Consider the following 25163-nt stretch of genomic DNA (forward strand, 5'->3'; position numbering starts at 1 on the left):
ATCTCAGGTCTGGGTCACACCTCTGTTTTTTTGGCGCTTTTTTGCAGAAACACACTACAGTTCATTTACATGGTTTCCTATGGGACACGTTCACATCCATGCTTTTTTCATTTTCTGCGTATTTGGAAAGGGCAAGGACTTAAAAACACAAAAACGGTGCGATTTTGTTTTTTTTGGCTCAATATACTTCAATGCATAAGCTGTAGAAAAGCATGCATCGTGTTTTTACAGCAATTTGGTTTTTTTAATCAGCCCAACAACAAATTGGCCCAAAAAATATTTAAAAATGCAAATCGCAGCAAAATTCTATTTTTTTTTTAAAAGGTTATTAAACGATTCATCAAAATAATAAATCGGCCAACTAATCGATTATGAAAATAATCATTAGCTGCAGCCCTAATTAAAATTGTAACATTTTGACTGTACGGAAAACATTTTGGTTTTACCGTTTACTTTCCTTTCCTCAAGATAAAAGTCTTGAACCAGAATTTTTCTTTCAGAACGTATAGAATTTTTTCAAACTTTCTATGTTTCCTAATAAAGCATCGTTATGATATTAACGGACTTGGATCTGACTCTTCAAAGCGTAGAATCACTGACACAAACTGCATCACGCACAGGTAGATTATGGGTTGGGTTACATAAAAGAATTTTTTTATTCCCTCAAAGAACAAACGATTCACCCATTATCCATTGACACTTGAAAACCAGCTTAAGTTTACAGGCTAAGCAGAGACCTGTGATTCACGATGCATGATGGTGTAATGTCAAACATGTATGGTTTATCTAGCCGCCCTGCTGCAGTGTGTTTATTCCATAAGAATCTATTGCTTGACATACAGGGGTCAATCTCTGGCAATTTTGAGATCTATTTCTCAGTCAGGTAGCAGAACCCCATAAATCTCTCTTGTAGGCCAGCCATACTACAAAGTTGCTGTCCAACAATATTTTTTTTTTCCCCCCCTTTCCCTGTAAAATGTAACAAGGCCTTCAGGACCTGCTGCATCTTGTAGTTCCTCAACAGCTGGAGTGTGATAGATTAGCCATGTCTAATATTCTGAGCAAAGGGAAAAATATTCATTATGGCATAATGAGTAATTTGCAGACACCTGCAATCCCTTAAAATTATACAGAAAACATACAAGATTAGCAGCGGGGAATTAATTTCATTTTCTGAAACAGCTGCACGATCTTACAGACAAAAAAAAAAAAAAAAAAGAAGTACACAACATTTCCATTACGAAGTTAGAAGGGACAGCTCCAACAGTCATCCAAGTTCACGTCTTTAGCACAAACGCTTATTTCCAGTTGAACACTTTTTCATTCATATTAGGTGCTACTAATTTTTACGGTGTTGCCTTTGGCGCTGATTCCCTATCCTCGAGTAAGCTGTAAGCGACGTGAATGTGCTTTCACGTGGCTTTTGTGGCCCTAAGCCATCTTAATATCCACATATGAAGCTTGTACAATGTTCTTACCTCAAGAAATAACTCATGATTTTACCTAGATATTTAATTCTCTCGCTCTTAAAAAAATAAATAAAAAACTTTAACTCCACTTGCATGTCTGTAGAACTGAACAGATACTAAGCTTGAGGCTTTTTGCTGGGGGGCAAAAATTGAACAAACGAGGAGACTGATCAGCTCAAAGATTACAAACAAGCCAAATTATACGCAGTATTTGCTGTAGAGATGGCGCGAAATTTCGGCAGGCGAAATATATAGCGTTATCGGCATTTTGCTGATAAAAGGAAAAAGGTACAGACAAAAGCGCAGAAAACGCACACGATTTTGCCTCCATTTTACTGTTCTTATGGTGTGCTTTTTCATAGGTCATGCGACTCAAAAAACGCATTAAAAATGTAACACGGGGAGGTGCGGTTTTGACCAAAAATGCAGCAGGCAGGATTTTAACACCACAACGGAAGTGCAATGAACCAGTGTGAAAACATACATAGAATTTAAAAAGGGATACATTTTTCTTGCGCTTTTCCTGCGCTAAAGGAGCCAATAATGGCCGACAAATTCCTACTCTTTTAAATTCATGGTATTCAAAAGCCGAATACAAAATGATTAGATAGATAGATAGATAGATAGATAGGATAGATAGGATAGATAGGATAGATAGGATAGATAGGATAGATAGGATAGATAGGATAGATAGGATAGATAGGATAGATAGGATAGATAGGATAGATAGGATAGATAGGATAGATAGGATAGATAGGATAGATAGGATAGATAGGATAGATAGGATAGATAACTGTCATTTAGGTTTTCAGCCAAGTGCACCATTCGGTGTACCTCGAATTTGATGATGTTCATTAAAATACGTGTTTCTCTTATTTTGAAAAAAGCTCTTCCAAACAATGGGAAATCCCTTCTTTTTTCAATTGAACAGGTGTCCTTATTGGAATATCGTGTTCCTGTAAAAACCTAAAAATTTTGGGATTTCCCAACGCTTTCTGTGCCAAAGAGACAATGGTAACCTATAGCAATAAAAAAACGATGGGGGTAAAACTGCTTGCTTTTTCCACAGGCATATAAAATATATATTTTTTTTAAACCTCTACATGTATTTTTCCATGACAAAAATAAATATTAAAAAGTTGGTTTATCCAAAAGTATTCAGTTTAGCTATGGACAGAGCCTATCTGGATCAGTCATCCTGTTGCTTATGCGGTATGCGTCTAAGCCTGTTCTTATTGACTGATGCATGGTCCTTGATCTTTAATTGCATTCGTCATAGAATAATAAAATAAATGGAGAAAAATAAAATGAAAAATAAAATTCCAGAAGAGTTGGAGCCCCTCATAAAAGGCCACAGCAGCTATGTTAAACCAGAAACTCTGTTCTTACAAAATTTAAAGTCCAACTCTAGCAACATTTTTAAAATGATCTCTTGATGTGTTGCACCCGCACTGTAAGGGTTAAATTGCTTGTTTTGTCTAGGGGAGAAGAAACACTTTTACTTAGCGGATCCTCCGGGTCAGTGGTAGACTGTTCCTTTGCGTCATCCCGTCCAATGAAGCACTATAGACCCAGTTTTGGTCTTGATGTTCGAATTCTAGACTGCTAGAGCATGGTGGAGGGACCGTTGTGGGGACCGGTCTAGCAGCGTGGAGGAGGGTAATATCAACAAGTAAATCTTTTTTGTTCCAAAGACCTAAAATGAGCAATTAACCCTTGCCCACAGCGAGGAATTTTTTTTGAGTTGTGCTTTAAGAAAAAAAAAAAAAATTGATGGTTGGTTTAAAACGCCAGCATCTAGCAAACAGTTTTGGTTGATGTGACCCTTTAAATGTCATATCAAAAGATGCCAATATGATCCCTTGTAATCAGAGAGTAAAGGAAGGACTTTCAAAAACAGCTTGTTATAACCCAACCAAGCCTAAAGTTCTACAAAAGTGGCTGCAAGAACGCAACATTCCAGATTTTTTTTCTTATAACAATTATTTTTGGTGTTTAAGAACTTAAACTGAAATATTTCTTCTGGCGGATTAGAGAGAGAGTTTTGAAATTTGATGTTTTTGAGTACACATCCTCCTTGTGTAATAGAACCCCCTCAAGTGCCTAATCCCTCGTATACATGGTTTAAAATAATCACCCACCGACAACTGGCGTGCATTCCTGCAACTGCAACATACCTACAATTTCCATTTAAATGCGACTTATAAAAAAAAAAAAAAATCACAATAGCTGAAGCAAAACACACACTTTTTTTTATATGAACACCACAGTCATGTAGCTATGCAATTTATTTGCTGTAGGTTAATTAGCTATTAGAAACCCAGTCCATTCAAAGTGGCTGAACTGTTCCTCACCCTTCCCGCAGCAAAGGTCAAAGATTGCTCCGAAATCAACTTAATTTTTTTAACAGAAAACTGTAAATAAATGGGTGGCTGATCTTCACCTCGTCACTAAAATTATCTCTTTAATAAAACAAAATTCACACATTTTCTGCTGTTGAAAATGTGTTCAATAGGATTTTCCTTCCATTTCTTGCCACTTATTAAGGATTTAATTTTCAAACCATTTGTCAATATATTTGTCAAAAATTTCTATGACAAATGATCATGAGGACATAAAAAGTCGATAATGGCCGTCGAAAAACGTGTGCAATTTTACTGTGTTTACAGTGTGTTTTTCATAGGTCACGCGACTCAAAAAATACATCAAAAACACAACACGGTGCCTCATTTTCAGAGCATTTTAATGGGGAGGGTTGTTTTGGTGCATTTTTTTATAACTAACCAAAATATGCACCAAAAATGCGGCAAGCAGGATTTTTAACACTGCAACAGACCAGTGTGAGTGAAGACATACATAGCATTTAAAGGGATGCGTTTTTCTTGAGCTTTTCTTGCAGTTTTTATTTTTTTATAAACGCAAAAGTGCTTCAAAAACTGCTCAGTGCGAAAGCAGACTATTGCTTGAAAAGGTGCAGATATTATATTCATATGAATTTCAATTCATGATATAAAAAAAAAAAGTCTTACATAATATAATTATACAGTAAAACCTTGGATTGCAAGCAGAATTCATACATGCTTGTAATCCAAAGCACTTGTATATCAAAGCAAATTTCCCCATAAGAAATAATGGAAACTCAAATGATTCGTTCCACAACCAGTTATTCACAAGTCCTTCAGTTTATAGTCCATATAAAAAGATTATAGAAATGTTGTGTAACCATAAAATGTTCATCCACAAATGGAAGCCTACACAGGGGGATTAGAAGCAAAATCCAACAGAGTATAAAAGAGAAGAGAGGCGACTCCAAGTGTAGCAATACGGTTACATTTAATGAATGTACAACATTTAGCAAATCACATGGTTAATGAATAAAAGAGGCACATCCAAGTATGCAGTAATCCGGGGTAAAGCGATCCACACAGACCACTCTCCTCACTGCCGGCTTTCATCGCTGACAGTCTGCAATCGTGACCAATGAAGACTAACCCTGCAGTAGGGCGATCTGAAAGAGGCTTGAACCGCTCGTGGAGTGCAGCATTAAGGGGATAAAGTCAATGGCGGTGTGGAGAATGGTCTATGTGGACAGCTTTATCTCGGATGTGCGCATACTTAGATGTGCCCGTTTTAATCATCAACCATGTACGTTTCTAAAAATGTTTTACCTTCATTAAATGTAACCATATTGCTACACTTAGAGGCGCCTTTTTTCACTTTTATGCTCAGTTGTGACATGGCACTACTGGTATATCAAGACATCGCTTGTATATCAATTCAAAATGTATTAAATATGTTGCTGGTCTTGCAAAACTACCTGTCCATTTCAGTTTTCGGCCAAGTGCATCCTTAATTTTAGGTTTCGGTCCAGAATTTTTATTTTGGTGCACCCTACTGAATATATTGAAAGGTTTAATATTTTAGCCCCCTACATAAAAACAAGATCACACAAAACACACTAAGTGTCCTTCAAAAATATAGTACCAAAATAAAAACTGCACAATTAAAAAGTAGGAAGAGCACAGTTTGCAAGTTCATGGATTCAACTTTAATATTTAAAATCAGACTTAAATGTAAAATAAAATAAATACCTTGAATATTTTTAATCTTTAGCTCTCAAAATAATAACGAATGTACAAACACACTAGACGTGTCCTAGGAATATCCGTACTAAAATAAGAACTGCACGAAACGAAGTAGGAAGAGTGCAGTTTTGAAAGTCCGGGGATTCAGCAATCACGCTCAAAGTCACTAGAATTAACTCCGTAAACACACTTCCTGCAAGCTGTGCTCCTTAAGAGCCGGCAGCTTAGGCTATACACAGCAGGGGAAGACAGATCTACATTAGGCTCACACAGCAGTATAACCCCTCCATGAAACTGTAGAGAGATACTCTCAACGTCTTACTGTTCTTTAAAAACCTCTAGAATATGTTGTAAAAATAAACTAAAATGAATCTGCTGTCCTTTTGGAATGTACAATTCAATTCTCAGGTTACATATGATTTTTTTTTTTTTTTTTAGGGAATATGTTCCAAGTGGTGTATTTTTTGTTAAACTGATCACTAGGGTAATGCGGCCAGGATATTGTAGTAGGGGACCTTGAATCAGTGACTTATGATAAAAGTCCTTTAGTGGTGGAGTGTTCCTAAAACACATCAGAGAAAACAAAAGTTGGGTCCTTTCCAACTTTTTTTGGTTGAGAATTACAATGATGCATTGATTAGCAAGAAACATAAAAAAAAACACCAAACTGTTTATTGTTGACTTGACTTCCAGTTAGAGAAGTAGCAAGCAGATTAATAATACAGAAGGGATGTCAAAAAACACAATCCTTCACGTTCAATCTAAACAAAGATTCATGTTACTACAGACACAAAAAGACCTCTGTGCCTTTAGACAACCGAATCCCAGGAATGACTTCTGCCTAAAGATAAACAAGAATTTCAATCCATAATCCAGCACCCACACGGGTGTCTGGTATCGCTATCAGCATGGCGTGTCACCTGCGGGAGAAGCAGATTTTGTGACTGATGAATTACAACCTTGGGACCAGAAAAAAAAAATATACAGGAGAAAAAAAGAAAAAAAAACACAAATTGAAAAAAAAAAAAAAAAGGAAGCTGTCCTGCGATTAACCCCACAGTGCTGCAAATATCGCAGTCTTGAGAATTTGTGGTTTAAAGTTAAAAGGTAGCTTGAAAGACATGTAAATTTGTGACGCCAAGTTCACATTTGAGGAATGCAAATCAAATTGATAATAACGTAAAGGCATTATTTTGTCACAGGTTGGCGGTTTCCAAGATTATTGAAATGTGTATTTTTAGCAAGTCAGCTTTGCAGGAGCTGCGTCTAAAAACGGATAAGAGGACAACCTAATTTTTGAACTTAAGACAAAAATTCAAAGGCAAACAGAGTCAAACCGAGTCTTTCAGGTACATCTCAACCTAATAGGAATGTTAGGGTGGGCACCAGCAGCTTGAACCTTCTGCTAGACTCTGATCTCTGAGGTCTTGATGGCAGGATATCCCTTCTTGTGTCCACTACTTGCAACAAGGCAGAGTTCCTAATTATTTTTATACTAAAGGAACCTTTTGGTAGAACGTCCTGGGCATAAGGTGGTACTCGGTTTTGGGTAATGCCAGATGGCTCAGAGCAAATGTTGAGGGATGGTGAAATCGGAGGGATCATAGATTGGTCCTAGGCGACTGAAATCCTTGAACCAGTCAGGATATGCTCTACTAAAATCCTGGGGTAACCAGGCATGGTATGGTCTATTGGTAATGTGGCACCAATGTGTCATTTGGCTCTACAATGGGCAGGACTGGCAATTCTGATGATTTTGCCACTTAAATCCTACAGAGATACAAGAACCAGCCAATGTGTATATATGTATTCCAGCTTGCCAGGGGCCATGCCAAACTCAACTGTTAACCGAGTTGGCCTTCAAAACGGGTAATGTGGACACAACAATACTCTGTAGCAATTCTTCAAATTATTGTTCAATGACTATGCTAAGCTGATCCCATTGGTTGCTACAGGCCACCAAGTCTATGACACCGGCAATGCTTTTATCACCACATTTCGGAATAAGTCAGCGTCTGACATTTCTCTTCACATTTTAGGAAATAGAGTGTTTTTTTTTTGAGCCGTTCATTATAAAGCCTACCTCAGGTAGATAATACTCTGTAATGGCCTGGCTTATTCCAAAATGCAAGGAGAAGGACGGTGGCCAATACTCATGGCACCCTCAACTACCACAGAGAATAAAAGAAGGTTGCTGATTGGTTGTCCAGGTTTACAACACTTTACATATTGCTCTGTACTCTGTTAGACCTGTGTCCCTTCAAATCCATTTTTTTTTTCTTAGAACGCTACATTTACACAACAGAAAAAGTTGCAGTCCATGACCTGCATAAATCACAAATCAAGAAACAACTTGTCAGAACCATTAACAGCCCTGCTGTCATTTATTAGAAAGAGACTCTTACCTTCTGTACACTGCAAGATGGCGATAAGAAGGAACAACCAATGGGTTTGCATTCTGCCGCCAGGAGACACCATTATTGATCCCTCGTAATGATTTCTTTGTATTCCTTAAAGAATCCAGTCAGAGAAGACCAACTTCATTGAGGAGAGGGGTAGACATTATTCATGCCTGAAAGAGAACAATAGATATTCAGTGGGATAATACACAAGGAAAAAAACATGCATTAAAGAGCAACTATATAAATCACAAGCAGCCATTTTAGAAGCTGAACAAATTTAATACAGAAGTGTGATGTTTCTGTGGTACACCAAGGCAGTCATTTTGATGCCAAATGTAGTGCTCTAATATATAGTCTACTGCTGCCAATTGTCTCAGAGGTTGCTTACTTCTAGAAAAGGTGTTTAAAGTCTAGTTTGGAAGCCATTTTGAAAGCCAACACTGCCAGGGTTTCCCTCAGAGATGTTAGTCCCTTTTATTTACCAAGAACTGGAATCACCAGTGATAACAGAAGAGGTAGCCATTTTGCAAGCTGGTGCAACGAGATTTCAGCATATAAATTCATTACACAGCCAGCTTTATTGCTCAACCAAAAGATTGGAATCCATGATTCACTTGTCACCAGTATTTAGGGGACTGGTGCACTTTAACCGACCCCATGACTTCCTTGACTCAGAGCGCAAAAATTAAGTATGTTAAAACAGGATATTCCAGCCGAGATGTAATGCTACATTTACATATGGTACATGGTTGTTAGACAATAGGAAGAATAATGCTTAAATAACCCTTAAGATTCTGTGCATTCCTAAGAAGAGTTCAGCCTGTCAAGCTAAAATTCTTCCCCTAAAGTTCAGACAACACAATATGTCACACTACAAAGGAAAGACTAAAAGTCAACACAAACAAAATGGAGTCACAGCCGATCATGGAACCTAACTAATGTTATGTGCATAGAAAATAGAAAGAAAGTATGCGTTGTCTGGGAGTAGACATTCTGCAAGTTTTCTTTTTTACATTAAACAATCTGTAGTCATTTACAACATAAGACACGTGGGAACATGAACTAAAGTAAAAAACATATTTAAATGCGCTTTCTGCTCAACAGCGCATATACAATTACGGAATGCTAGCTGCATTCCAGATACAGAAGCTTTTGGTATTGTGAAATACTAATCAGACTTGCAGAAAGAAAGAGCAATGGTGGGCAGAAACCCTTAGCAGCAGATCAGACTCCTACTTAAGAGGGCCCATTTACACCGACATGCTTTAAAGTGCTAGAATGCATATCTCCATCTTCCCCCATAATGAAAACAGAGTCTGTTCCCATCTCAGAGCTGCAGTGCATTTAAAAAAAAATAAGGCATGTAATTTTTTCCCGAATTTTAGAACGTTGGGTCTAAAGAAGTCAACACAGCCTCAAAAACGCATATAAAAACATGCAACATGTGTTAACATGGTCAATGGCTGTCAACCCTTGGTAAATGGCCACTCTAACTTGAAAAACGCACACACTACAACACACATGCAATGCACCTGTTCCTGAAAAAAAAAGGGAAGAAAGAAAACCTGCACCTCAACTCACAGCATAGCTCTAAATCATTAGATCTATGGAGACCTGTACACACTGGGAAAGCTATCACAGCTTAGGTCTCAGATCCAGCTCAAACACAGATTTCAGAATCCACCACACCCTGAAGAAGGGAGCACCTCAATCTCATGAAAACGTAAAAGGCCACACACAAAGCAGTCCAACAAGAAAATTAAAAAAGTATGCATAAAATTCATCAGCCTGGATATGGTTGCCACTTTGCCTTAGACCGGCCTGTTTTTTTTTTATTTATTTTTTTATCAGAAGAACCACAGAAAAAAATGTTAGGGACAAAAAGGGAACCCATATAACATTTTATTTATTTGATCTCTCATGGAAGAATGCCCCTTATATTTGTAGCCAGTAAGAATAACGCCCCCCCCCCCCCCAAAGAGTTGGTAATATTCCACCCTTACAGGCTTGGCCAAGTGGCATTGGGCCCCGAACTATGTAGGCACCATTTGATGAAAGGTCAAACAGCCACAGCACAAAGAACCTGTAGCAACCTCTGGAGGAACCATAGGGTTCCATGGAACCCAGTACAAGAACACAGGGGCCGCAATCGCCTAGTACATTACACAAGGTTTATTAAAAAGAAACCCAATAGCCAAATCAATACTCACAAAAGACAGAAGTAATACACATGACCACAATCTCCGATGGTCAATCAACATCGCGACAAGTGACTAAACAATTGGCATTTGGTTAGCTTGCCAACAACGCCAATTGTTTGGTCTTTTATCGCCATGTTTATTGACCATCAGAGATGGTGGTCATGCATATTACTAGGGTTGTCCCGATACCACTTTTTTAGGACCAAGTACAAGTACCGATACTTTTTTTTAAAATGTGTCCCCAAATGCAGCCATGTCCCCCCACAGATGCAGCCATGTCCCCCCACAGATGCAGCCATGTCCCCCCCATATCCAGCCATGTCCCCCCCCCATATCCAGCCATGTCCCCCCCCCCCATATCCAGCCATGTCTCCCCGCGGGAAAATAAAGCCTCTTCCTATCTGCGAACCATATCTAGTGCGTTTTTTTTTTTTTTTGTCCTTCCGATCCGATTAATACATACAATAAACTCACCACTTAAAATGCTGCACATGAAATTACTGAAAAATATTTCCGTGCCTTCCAAACAATCTATCATAAATTTCCTTCCAAACGTCAGCAACCCGGACAAAATACAGACATTTTTGATATGAACCCGTACTAGAATCTTTTCAGCAAAGATCTTATCATGATCTTCCTTTGTTGAGTAAAAGGCCTATCATATATGCTAGAACGCTGACATATAAAAAGCCTGTTAATGCCTTGCTGCTTAGCACGATCTTCTCTCTCCCTTTCTGTGCTTCACCAATGAATTACCGGAATCTATCTCTCCGCTCCGACAGCTCTCCCTTTAACCGTGCTGCCTGTAATGTGCTGAAGCATTTTTAGTCTTACTGAAAATAGACTGTTTACACGGACCCTATTATATGCATGTAATATTTCAGACATGTTTGAAGGATGATCAGGAATCAAAAACGAGAGGCGATCTTTGGGTCATATAAAGAAAATGGACTCGTATTTTTACCCCTCCCACACATGGCTCTCAGCTCAGAATAATGGACACTGCAGACTGCATTTCTGGTAAAAACTCATTGAGGCTCAACTTGAAAAAAGGAGACACCTGCTACCCATTTTTTAAAGCTTGGCATTTAAAAATTGCCTTCTGGCAATTTGGACAGATTAGATTCGGAATTCGAGTTTAATTTGTACATGCCTGCTTTAAAGTGACCTTGTGATTTCCCCATGCATTCCTCATAGTTATCGTGCTTCAATTACTATGCTGCTCCATTCAGCTACCATGATCGAAAGCAGTCTGTACCCTATGAATCACTGGAGATGTTGCTTACCCAGGGGTACAGACCCACCCCCCCCTGCCAATAGATGCACATATTTGCCAGCACACCAAGGATCCTTAAATTTCGTCCAAAGGTTTTTATTGCAGAAAGATCACATCACTTGAGCAAGCGCAATATTTCGGAGCCTCACAGGACCCCTTCGTCAAGCATGCGAAGCGCCGAAACGTTGCACTTGCTCATGTAATGTGATCTTTCTGCAATAAAAGCCTATGGATGATATTTGAGGATCCTTGGTGTGCTGACAAATGTGCGCATTTATCTGTGATGTTTCCAGTAACCAGCTGGTAGTCGCTGCAGCACCCCTTGTTTACAGGTACATGTTAGAGGGGAATATAGACAAGGCCCCTGGCCAATAGGCCCACTGAAGTAATATAGAGTCACATGAGCTACCAAGTATATCCTTCAGGTTCTCATGCCAAACAGAATGGGAAGGGTACAATGGTAACATAGCAAGTACATACTGCTGAGGATGGGAGGGGGAATATGGGGGGTAAAGCCAACCTGCTGCTTTGCCAAAAATTGGTAAAGCACCTTTTTTTAAGGGTTTGTGCACAGACACCTTGTGCTCCCTCTTAACACTGGAAGTGTCCAAATAAAGTATAGTCCTAGAGGTAGCTTAAACAATCCCAGGAAGTACCTCCAAACATTAGTGAGATACAACATAATTAAAAAACTTTGGTATTCCTATTTGGCTTTTCTTTTGTACAGCATTGTTGGCAGATCTGAAATCACACAAAAATATGAACCCTGCATACCTTGCCACCTTTCCAGGAGTACCCAGTGTGGGATTGTCCCCTTCAGCCACCAGATGGTGCTGTGCATATTGAATGGTACATATATGTTTAGTTACACCTGAAGAAGACCTTGTAATAGAAATGCTATGGATGCCAGAATGCATACTCTTCCCGGCTCTTCCAGGTGACAGCAGTTATAAAAATTGACAACTTGTTTTTGCAGTTGTCAGGTTGGCTAGGAAACCCCATTTGCAAATTTACCATTTGGCCAGATGTACTTCAGGTATCAATTAGATCATTTTAATTTATACCCCAGGTTATTCAGATTCTGCCGTTTGCCCTGAACAAGAGCAATGTGACATATCATTGGTCTTTTATACAGTGTGGTCGCCAAAATTTGCGAACAAGCACACTCCCACGAGCACAACAAGAAGCTCTACAACAAGCAGAAAACAAACACAAAAACAGCTGGATAATATGACATCTAATGGAAAATAATAGAAAACGACTAGCCATGCCAACAAACAATGGACAACATTTCCATAAAAGGTCTACTTGGCCACCAAATTGTAAGCCAAGACTAAAGCTTCATATGTTTAAAATAAAAGAACGAAATAAATAAAATATAGTTCAGTGGGCTCCGAAGTCTTGTTTAAACCTTTTCTAGTGTCATCAACTGAGGCATGTACCTATCCACCATTTCCTGAATGTGGGCTCCTAAATTAACCTGACTGGCTTGTCTACTCATCATTAATGTGTCCACTTCTGTGCATCAGGAACCCAACAAGAACGTATTACAAATAGATACATATGTTCAAGCTCAGGTGATGAACAGCTTAAGGCTAAAAAGATGGACATAAAGAAAAAATTGAGAAGACGTGTGGACAGGTCTAACATTGACTTCCTCAGACAATATAATTAAAAACACATTTCCACTTCCCCCAACACACACACTAAAAGAGAGCAGTGATAATTTAAAGAAGAACCTTGGAAAACGTGACCAAATAAAGGCCATATGGTCCATGTTAGTGGTGAAGGAGGAGACATTCAAGGCATGTCTTCACTCTGCTAGACACATTAACACCTTCTGCATAAGTGGGTCACACGGGTACAATCTATATTCACTTATGTGTCCTATCTATTGATTCAGCTGCAAAGCCCTCTCCATACAACAGTGAGGCAGAACAATAAAAACAGAAGACGAGTCTAAATTATCATACTGTCAGCAATGGATGAATAAGCAGCCAATAAACCAACACCACAAACAGAGGTCAAACAGCTAGTCGGGGTTAGAAATGAGTGCAGGTCTTCAGAAAGACATTTTAACCCATGTTAACCCTCATGCAGTAGCCTGTATTATTGACATGTGTTGGAAGGTGTTGTTGGGATAAATAAAGCCCTTATGCCACGTACACACGATCGGAAATTCCGACAAGAAAACCGTGGATTTTTTTTCCCCCCCGACGGAATGTTGGCTCGAACTTGTGTTGCATACACACGGTCACACAAATGTTGTCCGAAATTCTGACCGTCAAGAACGTGAAGACGTACAATATGATGAGCCGAGCAAAATTACGTTCAATAGCCAGTCTGGCTCTTCTGCACGATCATGAGCATGCGTGTTTTTATTGCGCGTCGGAATTGCATACAGACTATTGGAATTTCCGACAAGAACTTTTCCCCATTGGAAAATTTGAGAACCAGCTCTCAAATTTTTGCTGTCGGAATTTCCGACCAAAAGCTCACATAAAACTTTTGTCAGGAATTCCGATCGTGTGTACTCGGCATGAGTCTTTTGTATACCACTTACTGGTCATGTGTTTCATACTGCTAAATTGGATTCACCATTTTCCCCAAAAGAAAACTGGTCATTTCCACTTTGATTCTGGGGATAGAACCACAAAGTGTGGCAGCAGGCAGGTTAAATTCCCTGGTTGCATCCAGGATGCAGTGTATATATCCCCTAGGTTCAGGCTTCATGCCAGTTTATACCGCTAGGGGGAGTGCTGGGAGGACTTGATAAGCCCAGCTGAATTAGGTGGGCTCATTAGGTCCTCTACAAAAACTCCCAGCAGGCAGAGAGATATGCTTCAACCTGGAACCAGATCTGTGTGGATAGTCTGGGGAGTGTGATGTCTGTGCGGTGAGACCAAGCCTGTGTGGCTATTGCTAAGCAATTTAAACAGCAGGGAGTCAGGGACTGGGGCAGCACAAGGCTGTACCCAGTTGTTAGTGACACCAACGTGTATAGCGAGCAGGTCAAGTTGACCAGGATTTATTTTTGTATTTTTGTTTTCTGTCATATTTTTATTTGTATGTAGTTAAAATAAAACCGCACCTTTTTGTTTTCCTCCTACCACTGTCTGCTGTGCCTAATGTTTGTGTGCTGAACCCTTCCAGGGGTCACACACACCCGCTGCCGGGCTAACCCCTCACAAAGGCAAAACCCTAAAGTTAGGGTCAGAATAAGAGAGAACTCAGTTTAGATAAAGCTAACCTGGAGGCTTACATCATATCCAGTTTCGCAAGTCTTCTCTATAATGCCAACCATAGCAGTACGCACAAAATAGAAATTTACAAATTAGCTTCCTGCAGCTGATTGTAAATTAATATATTTAATTTGTTATGGCTAATATACATCCAGTGCACACTATAGGTACTCTAAGGCAGGCCATAGTTACGATTTTCGTTCTTGCAAACACGGGAGAACCAATTATTGCTGGCAGCTACAGCCGCTGCCAATAATTATGTAAAAATCTGGTATGCTGTTGGTACTGAAGTTGATTGATGGATCGACAATAAAGCTTGCCAATAGATGGTTCCTGCCCCTGCCTAACCAGCCAAGATTTGAACCAGCTATGGCCAGCCATCACATCTACATTATATGACCAAATGTATGTAACCACCCTTCCAAATAATTAACGTATTTATTGGCATATAACACGCACTTTTTTCCCCTTAAAATCATAAGGAAAGCGTGGGTGCGTGTTATACGCCGAATAACTGCCTCGGAGGGAACGAGCGTCGCCGAAAAAGACAGCCGAGTGTACCGTTCCGCTCGCAGTTACGCCCAGTCCCGCCTCCCGCCATTGGAGGAGCTTCAAGAGGATTGGGGTCAGGGCTCTTTGTGGGCCACAACCCATTTGGGATGAACGCAATGCCAATTGTAGGCCAGGTCTGCTCATCCAACATTAATATTTGACCTCACATATGCTCTTTGGCTGATGTTGGATTGAATGGACACAAAAGCCTACAGACGCACTCAAATGTTTTGTGTTAAAGCCTTCCCAGAAGAGTGGAGACCATTACAGCTTCAAAAAAAGGGTGCCATCTCCATATTATTAGGTTTTAGAATGGGATAGCAAACAAGCTCATATTTGCATGATGGTCAGAAGCCCACAAATTTACCATATGGATAGAAATTTGAGCAACACACTTCTTTCTACAGGTCTTTTGGAACTTGTTTTCTATTTAACTTTACAATTGGGATTTTTTTTTTTTCACTTTAGAAATTTACTTTTCTTCCAACATTTTGCATGTGTTTTAAGCCGTAGCTTAATACGCAGGAAAAAAAAATTCTGAGGATTCATTGATCTTTGTGGCACTTCAAACATTATTAAAATAGGAGGCCAGGCCAAAGATTTGAAAAGACGAGCACCAGGTGCACTGTTCATTTTAAAGTGGCCAAATAATCTACCAGTATGTTTTAGGACTGCAGAGAGAAAATGGACTACAGACTCATAAAAAACAGGAAGGACATTATTAACTCAACTGAAAATGGCTTCTGAAAATGCCATAAACATCTGTTATCTTTAAGATAACCCACATAATGTTGACCGGTGTACACATTTCATTAAATTATTTTTCAGAATTCAATAATCTGATAGAAAAGACCTGTGGTGATAAGGCCTTTGGCGCCAGGCTTCTTCTACTGAGAGGATACAGATTCCCGCCAACCCTGAACCAAGCTACATAATCATTTCTGTTAATATATTTTATGTTCAATTATTAAATTGAATTTATTGTCTGAGGCACAATTCTCCTCGCAGTGCTGAAGATGTGGCAGGACTACCAGCTATGGTCCACTGATAATTCTTGTGGGGGGGGGGAGGGGGTGCTCAATATATAAACTGTATAAAAAACGTGTGACCCATGGTAAACAATCCAATCAGAACTGTCATCTCTAGCACAATTTCAAAACCAACACCTGGTGTTTACTGACAATCATTCCTTTTCGATGTCCTCCATTTTTTGAGAAATACCTCTTCAAAAGCGACTATTGAGCAACATAAAAATCACTCTCAGAAAGCGGAATTACATTTTTTGCCTCCGGGTGGTTAGAAAATGACTCATCATAATGACAAGACTACATTTTGTTTTTGCTATTTAAGCAATTAAGCATATTTCACTGAAAGTTATCTTCTGAACTCTGTATGGTGAATTCCTATCTCCAATACTTAGTGGACGTTCAGAAGAATATGCAATCTCTATCTGGTCATCTATCAGCTGCCTCTGCCCTAAGGGAGCCAGCAGGGAGTGCATTCGCCAATTGGAACCTTTGAATATCTATAAGGACCTTGGAACACATTCCAACTGAGCATTCTTAGATGATGACATAGACCAGTTAGGATTACTTTAGGTCAGTTACTGCTGTGTCCACCCTCCCAAGCTTCTAAGATAAGGTGCTCCTTAGTCCTCAGGTGCTATCCCTTCCTCCACCAAAGCCACCAAAACAGCATAATTATCCAATGCACGTACACTTTTTTTTTTAAACATCCATTAGAAGGATTTTTGGCCCCTTCATTAATCATGAACCATCTTAAAACTTAAAAATACCCAACAGGAATTTTCCAATCCCTCCAGGCACAAGTAGGCCGGTAGTCCTTGAGCCTGAAGTATGAAAAAGTACCCCAAACTCCCGCAGTCCCCTGCTAAAGACTGAAACCACAAAAGTTTCCCAGACCTCTCAACATCGGAGCTTTTAACAATGCCACAGGTCCACATATACAAACTCTTTCTACTCTATTTCAATCACATTATTATTTTACAGAAAAGCATTGCTGCTGCTCAAGGATGGCTTCCAGCTTCACGTAATACTCTTTTTGTAAGCAGTGATGCTATAATACAGGCCTCTTACCTACGTTCCCCCCCCCCCCACCACCCCCCACCACCCCCCACTAGGCCGTAGGCAGCCATCCCTCCAGTGGAACAGTCACCTTCCTCCCGTACATTCGCGTAACTCAGTACTAAGTGGCTGCACCCCTCACTTCCCGCTTCTGCCTTTAAACTGCATTACGTTAATGCAGAGCCTATTAATGATTTATGCCTCCTCTGGATCACGTATTGGTGATCGGCGGCTAATAAGACATCTCCAGTTCGCCGAGTCTGAGGGGGGGGGTGAAAAGGAAATGGAAGAGATTCTTTAAGTCAATTACAACTGTTACATCTTAGTGCCCTGCTGAGAAGCAAGTTAAATATGCTAATACTGTTGGACACCACAGGCAGGCTTAAAGGCATTTCTGCAGCTGCATCTATTAAGACGGCTCTTTATCTGGTGATACAAACAGATCGTATTCCCCAATTTCCAAATATCTTGCGCTGTGCTAACCGTGAAGACATCTGGAACAAAAAAAAGAGAAACTGAAAACTAACAACCTGAATTTTGGATGACGAGGCTGGTGCGGAGCTTGCCGTCTGCTGAGAGGCGGGGGGGGGGGCAAGAGAGGTGACGTTAGGGGATGAGATTGTCAGCTGCAGCATTAAAGCTTTGCATAAACCTATTTTATTGTGGAAGGCGACATGTCACTTTCTTGGGTTTCTTTGTCCCCCAGGTATTGGCAGGAAGAGAGACACACGGGTATGCAGGTGTGGTCATATGCACCACCTGCTCAGAAGTGGTTATCAGGGCAGATTTACAAAACTGGCAAATTCTACATTTTATCATGTATCACCCCCCCTATGCAATAGATATGTGAAGAGAAGAGAGGTCTTTTTATCCCACGCCAGGAGAGGAGCCTAAGGTGACACTGCTGTTCTTTAGATAGCAGCAAGTGTTGTCGGCCTACGACAGGAAAGTTGTCTGTAAAGGATAGGGTGGGTTTAGTTCCCCTTCAAAGCTTGAACTCCAGGGAAGAGAAATACCATTCATTAGGGTAATATCGTTTTTTTTATTCCTTGCTACCCAGCAGCAGGCACTTTCCACAACTGTGCAAACAATCTCAAGTTGTGAAATGGCCCCTCAACATCCACATGTACAATATAGGACTGCTGGTCCTGCATTGTTTTAGTTGTCGGAGCGCTGTGACAGGTTGGGCAGCAAAAAAAGGGAAGAGGCTTCAAGATGGCTGGTCACAAAGACTAGGAAGCCTGTGGGTGTAAGGAATAGGGCAAGCATATCACCTTCTTTATTATCTTCTAAGGCCAGGCTATGCCCTACAGCTGTTGCAGAAGTACAAGTTCCATCATGCCTCTGCGAGTCACAATTGTGGTTGTCAGAGTATTGCAAAGTCTCATGGGACTTGTAGTTCCAAAACAGCTGGAGGGTCGATGTTTGCCTACCTGTTGTAGGCAAAATGAGCAGGAAGCACTTAGAGCGAGGAGTTGGACCCATTGCAAGAGGTAAGGGTTGTTTTCATTGTTACTAAAGCAATGCCTGCCCACAGGTTACAGGAACACATTTTTAGCAATCGGAACATTTTCCGCAAAGCAAAAAAATAAATAAAAAAAAGGCACATGGCCTTTACAGCAACGCAATCTGACAAAGGCCAAATAATGCACAGTAGGCTGAAGGGTGGATCGCTACCTGCTACAAAAACTCAAGAAGGGCTACAGTTTTTAAATGGCAGTCGGGCCAAAAGTTGGCCATTTAACCACGTAGAACATAAGTACTCAACCTGTGGTCCTCCAGCTGTTGCAGAAATACAAGTCCCATAAGGCATTGCAAGGCCGATAGTTACAAGCATGACTCCCAAAGGCATTGTGGGACTTGTAGTTCCACAACAGCTGGAGGGCCACAGGTTGAGCACCCATGATATATATCTTTTCCTTTCCAAAATCTTTTTCCAAGGAGGCATATAGCGAAACTTCAATTACATGCACCGCGACCAACCACATCTGGCCAGCCTCCTGCAAACATGGCAGCATGCAAAGAAATTCCGCACTATCCAAGAGATTTGTTTTGTACAGAAAGTGAATTTAATGTTAACATCTGTGAGATCATAGCCTAATTACTCCGAAGTGAAATCTGAAACAAAATCAATGGGCACATAAGATGCAATCTCTACTGTGTTTGGCTCAGCACACAAAATCCTTGACTCATAAATCAATGTTACAAGCCATTCAGCCAATCGATAGTCAGATTCCCACTTGGTCTATACATACAGCCACTAAATGAAATAATAATGACTTAAGATGTGTCATACTGGGTCATCAATATCAACAAGGAGTTGGCCATAGTAAAGCCAAGATTGAAAAGAAATCACAAAGACTTCTGATGCTTGGGAGGAGAAAGCGGTGTGACTTGCACAATTTTGTTTTAGTCTTTATGGAAAAAAATAAAAATAAAAAATGGCTGCAGGAGATAAAAAATAAAATAAAAACAAAGTTCCACAGAGACAGATTAATAAAGCCGATTGGCAAAAACAAGTTCATCTAAAGCCCGTTCCTACTAGTACATTGAAAATGGACATCTTCAAAATGAACTTCCTTTTAGGTGGATCTTTCAGTAACTCGACAAAAAAATGTATTCTTGGTGTATCACAACATGGGCAACAGATACGGTTTTAAATACACTTCACTATTAGAAAGCCATATTTGCGCTCCATGTTGGCGTTCTGCATTAAATTCAAAGATAAGGGGAAAAAAAAAAAAAATTGGCATCTACAAAATCAGGAGATGGTTAGAGGAACTAAAAGGCCTTGTTTATATGGGAATCAACCTGTACAAGACCAATGTGTACAGCAACTTTGCCAAAACTATTGTTACTAGGGTTGCACCGGTACCACTTTAAGACCGAGTACAAGTACTGATACTCCCCCCCCCCCCCCCCCCAGTACTTACCGATGGCGATTACCGATGCTTTAATGTTGTCACGTGACGTGTCAGAATTTTTATTTTTTTATCTTTATTACAGTACAATTTTGTATTTTTTTTTTTATCAGCCCTGTTTGGGGGGCTTTAGTGAGATATCAGGGGTCAAAACAGACTCTTGACAGTCCCTTTCCCAAAAGGGGAGATGAGGACTCAGATTCCCCAGTCCTTTTCTCTGCAGCCTCAGCTGCACTGAAGATGAATGGACAGGAAACAGAGGCTCCTCTTCATTCATAAACTGAAGCACTGTAAACACAATTTACGATGCTCATGAATGGACAGTCAGTGAACATATTTACCGGCTCCCTCCTCCGTTCTCCATCCTGACGGCTCCAAGACAGGGGGGGACCGGAGGAGCATGAAGGACAGGCAGGACAACAAAGAAAAGGACACAGGGAACAGTTAAGGATGATCAGTGCAGCGGTCGGGGGAGTTAAAAGCACTGATCTCCCTGTAAAGATTTCAATAAAGCAGCTAAAAGCTGCAGGGGGGGGGGGGGGGAGTGGCTGTCAGCTGCTTTGTTGAAACCTATACTGGGAGATCGGTGCTTGTAACTCCCACCACCGCAGCACCGATCACCCCTGACTGCTCAGGTATCGGCTCAAGCATAGGGAGCTTCTCGATATCGATACTAGTATCGGTAGGTGTAACCCCAATAGTTACCATACCATAGTTGGCCGATGCCCCTGGAAACTGGAAATCACTGAAGTAGACACCACTAGTACAGTGATTTCCACAAGCTTTCGGGTCCCATGCCGAGTAGCTGCCCTGCTGCATTATGGACACAAGAGGTTGACCACTAGGCACAGGCGCCATTTAGAGAAGCTTTGCTTTCTCAGATTGGACGAGGTAGAAAGTAGGGGTGGTGACATGGTGAAGTTGCGGAGCAGCCCCATTCAGTTGAATAGGTTGTGCTTAGCGGTTGATCCGACTTGCACGTCAGTGAACATAAATCTTGCCGCAAAAACACGGCTTGGGCTTGTGTTGTTACCGCTCCTCCAAACTGCAAATGAGGACTGAACAAACCATTAGTATTTTTATGCTGGACAGCAGCTATAATTTGGTACTCAAGGCTACCGAATATTGATGCAATCAAACTGGGGGTCCCGTTTGGTGGCTACATTATTCCCCCCCCCCCCCATTTTCTTACCTGGAGATCCTGCCTGTAACAAACTTTTAGACCTAGGGTGACAACACTCTGTTTTCAGGTGCATCTATATCACAATTGGTCCTCAAACATGAAACAATGCTTGCTTCTATTGGGCCATACTGGAGATAGTTTGGCATTATTGGCTTATAGCTCCGATTTGCACGTAGACTGCATGGGAAAATACATTTTTCACACAAAAGAATTGGAAAAAATATCCCCCCCCCCGATAAGCAAGTTCTTTAAATTTATTGTTTCCCCAGAGCTGGAATTTCCCTAAACTTCCTGAATCGCAAGAAGAGACAACGATTCTCAAAAAAAAAAAAAAAAAAAAAAAAAAAACAAATACACACGGGTCGACTGTACATGAAACTTGCAAAGCCGAAAAAGAGAACTCTGGGAGACCTCCAGCTGTTTTCAATAGATTTCTCCCTTTCAGCTTGCCGCTTCTCCCTCCCACGCCGCTCAATACACAAGGGCAAATTGATAATGTTTGCAGATTGGCGGATCTATTGAGACAAACACAGAAGGGATGCTTGCAGGCTCTCACCTCGCTCTGCACCCTAGGGCTGATTATACAGGAATCTAGGATATCACGCAGGACAGATTAAACTACATGTTGTGTCCTCGGATTTCGTGCCACTCGCAAAGAGCGGGGCCAGGACGTTATAAAGCCGCGGCATAACATCCATCAGGCAAAGATGGCCTGAAACCTGAGAGGACAACTAGGCCGGACTCAAGTGACAGGTACTCAGGAGGTTAGAATGCCTTCAAATGCGAGGAGAATTAGTCATTTGGGGAAAACAAGTCACTAAAGACGTATAAAAAAAATAAAATAAAACGTCTTCAGCATAAAATCGAGCACTTCAAAACGCAGAGCTAGGTTCACTTCCTCCACATACAGGAAAATAGATATATAAGGTGCCCATCCACATTACAACCTTCTCATTGGAAAATCTAAATTGTTCATTATTTCGGAGTTAAAGTATTACTAAATCCACAACAGTAAAATCAGTCATTAGATGCAGTAAATACTCAGTGAAATTTCGGCGCAGCTCCAATTTAAATCTTAATTTTTCTTTTCAAAAGTTTAATTTGGCCTTGACTGGTTACACCTCCTTAGCCTACCTATTGGTCAGTGAGGTTACCCATGATATTCAAGGTCCAACTGGATGGCTTGGAATGTTGGAGGGAACAGAACACGCTCAACTTTTACAAGAAAAGTCAAGGTCTCTCCATTGTCTGCCCATCGCCATATCTAGTGGTCATATTGACATACAGTTGTCATTTAATGTGTCACTAAACCCACAACAGTAAAATCAGTATTTATATGCAGTAAAGAATGCTCGTTATAGTCATTGTGGAAACTAAGGGGTTAATCCTCTGCATTGTGCATCCTCTGCATTGTGTAAAAAGGCAGTTTGATCCTGCCCCTCCTTCTACTGTCCCCAATTTGCTGATAGAACAGAGCCCTGGGGGCAAGCTGCACATGCTCAGATTGGTGTGTACTACCAGAGAGGTTTTTTTTTGGGGGGGGGGGGGGGATCTGATCAGCACAGGGCCAATCGGCACTGTCCAGACAGAGGGTCAATGGTCCTCCAGCCTCATAGGACGGTCAGGGGAGAATGAAAACTGCTCATACAAGCTTTAACCAGACACTGAGTCACAAGACGGCTACGGTATATACTGCTGATTAGAAAAGATGTTAAGCAGTTTATATTTACTACTATAACTGCATTTCCATGTTCTGTGTACTGTTGGACACAAGATATATTGAATGCAGGGTCCTGGGCTTAGTAACACTAAGAAAAAGAACCTCTCTCCTGTAAGAAGCTCTTTTTGGACCGACTTTCACATAAACAACAGTGGAACATGCCTGGTATGGCAGCTTATAGTCTCCACTTCAAGTGCATGTCACAGAGTCGCAATGCAGGAACTACAAGACAAGTACAGAACGGGGTCACAATAAAAGTAAGGGTATACAAAAAAATAAAATAATAAATAACATTTAATTTTTTTTTTAAAAAAGCACTTCATGGCGGAATCACTAGGTATTATTTTTAATGAAGGTCGCAAAATTAAAGAGATTGAACATTATGGAAAGAACAGTAAACATGTTTAAGATTACATGACCTTTTAACATCCACTTTAAAAAGAAACTACGCCCCAATGCCTCATTTGTTCTATTCCCTTTTACCTTTATTTTTAGGGTTAACTTCACACACAAAAAAAAAAAAAACACACACACACACACACACACACAGCGAAGAGTTGTCCTGCTTCGATCCACTTCTCCGTTTCCACACGCCGAGTCTCTTCCCTTCTCCTACGTCGTTGGAAGCCTGCTGTCTTTTCTGGTTTATTGCAGCCAGGGTCTGCCCTCCTGCTCCTGAAACCTCCAGGGATTTGTGACGGGGATATCCCAAGAGGCCGCAGGAGCAGAGACGCATCATTTTCTCTGCCAAAAGCAAAAGGCATGAAGCAGGCCGGAGAAAGAAAAAAAAACACACACACACCACAACAAAGAAAAAAATAAAATAATGTCCCCTGTGACTGCAGCTTGGGGATGACCACTTCCGTATGTACCGTAATTTATTTTAAAACAGTTATCCGAACAAATTGGTAGCTCATGTTTTACAGACACTAATGCAGTTTTTGTGTTCAGCTGACAAATCCACTCTCCTATGAAACGCAAAGGTTTACTAATAAAGCGTCATTTTAACTTCCCGCCGACAAGAGAGCGATTTTGCATTGCACCCATAACGGAGCATGTAATAAATACATCGCATACACAAGGTAGCTACCAAAAAAAGGCAAAATAGCATATTAAATAATTATATATATATATATATATATATATATATATATATATATATATATATATATATATATATATATATATATATATATATACACATACACACACACACATAACCACAATCTCCGACTGATGAGATTTACTGTTTTTTTCACTGTTCCAAGACATGGACATCCACTAAAGTTTTGCAATAGGAAGAAAGTACACCTGTCACTGAGCATATCAAATTAAGCGTGCAATGAGCAATGCAGATGTCCCTCTAAAGTCTTAGTAAACCCAGTACCCCACACTCACTATATCTGGTCTTCCACAGTACAGAACATGGAAATGCAATTATTTTAGTAAATCTAGACTGCTAAATACCTTTCCTCGTCAGCAGTATATAGCAGTCTTGTGTCAGTGTCTGGCAGAGCACTGGTTAAAGCTTGGAGGTGTTTTCATCGTCCCAATACTGTCCTATGATGCTGCATGACCCCCAACCCCCTGCCTGGACAGTGTTAATTGGCCCTGTGCTGATCACATGTACCATCCCCACAAAAAAATAAAAAAACACCCTCTCTAGCAATACACACTGAACTGAGCATGTGCAAAGTGCCCCCAAAGCTCTGTACTGTCAGGAGATGGATTGGGGATAGTGGAAGAAGGAGAGGATCAGAGAAGACCGGATCAAACAGCCTTTTAACACAATGTGCAGGATTAACCTTAGGTTCCACAGTGAGTAGAACAATCATGCTTTTACTGCATATACAGACTGATTTTACGGTTGTGGGTTTAGTAACACATTAAGTGAAGACTGTATGTCAACTAGTGTTGATAGCAATATCTACTGAAAAACAAAGCAGTGTTCTGGCCAAATAAAAAATTAAAAACCAGCAGCTATACATACTGCAGCTATTGGCTTTTAATAAATGGACACTTACCTGT

The 25163-nt window shown here is 40.5% G+C and overlaps 1 protein-coding gene across 39 annotated transcripts in view; it reads right to left on the reverse strand.

The window, feature by feature from the left end:
- The window catches only part of ADGRL2 (adhesion G protein-coupled receptor L2), a 258675-nt gene that overhangs the window by 200562 nt on the left and 32950 nt on the right, over nt 1-25163 (reverse strand). For all 39 annotated transcript variants that reach the window (XM_040360598.1, XM_040360600.1, XM_040360602.1 and 36 more), the window contains exon 2: nt 7960-8126. In XM_040360598.1, the coding sequence (XP_040216532.1) occupies nt 7960-8032 (73 nt within the window). In that variant the 5' untranslated portion in view covers nt 8033-8126. The remainder of the gene's footprint in view (nt 1-7959; nt 8127-25163) is intronic.

Source organism: Rana temporaria, chromosome 7 (genome assembly GCF_905171775.1).
Source record: "Rana temporaria chromosome 7, aRanTem1.1, whole genome shotgun sequence".
NCBI classification, from domain to species: Eukaryota; Metazoa; Chordata; class Amphibia; order Anura; family Ranidae; genus Rana; species Rana temporaria.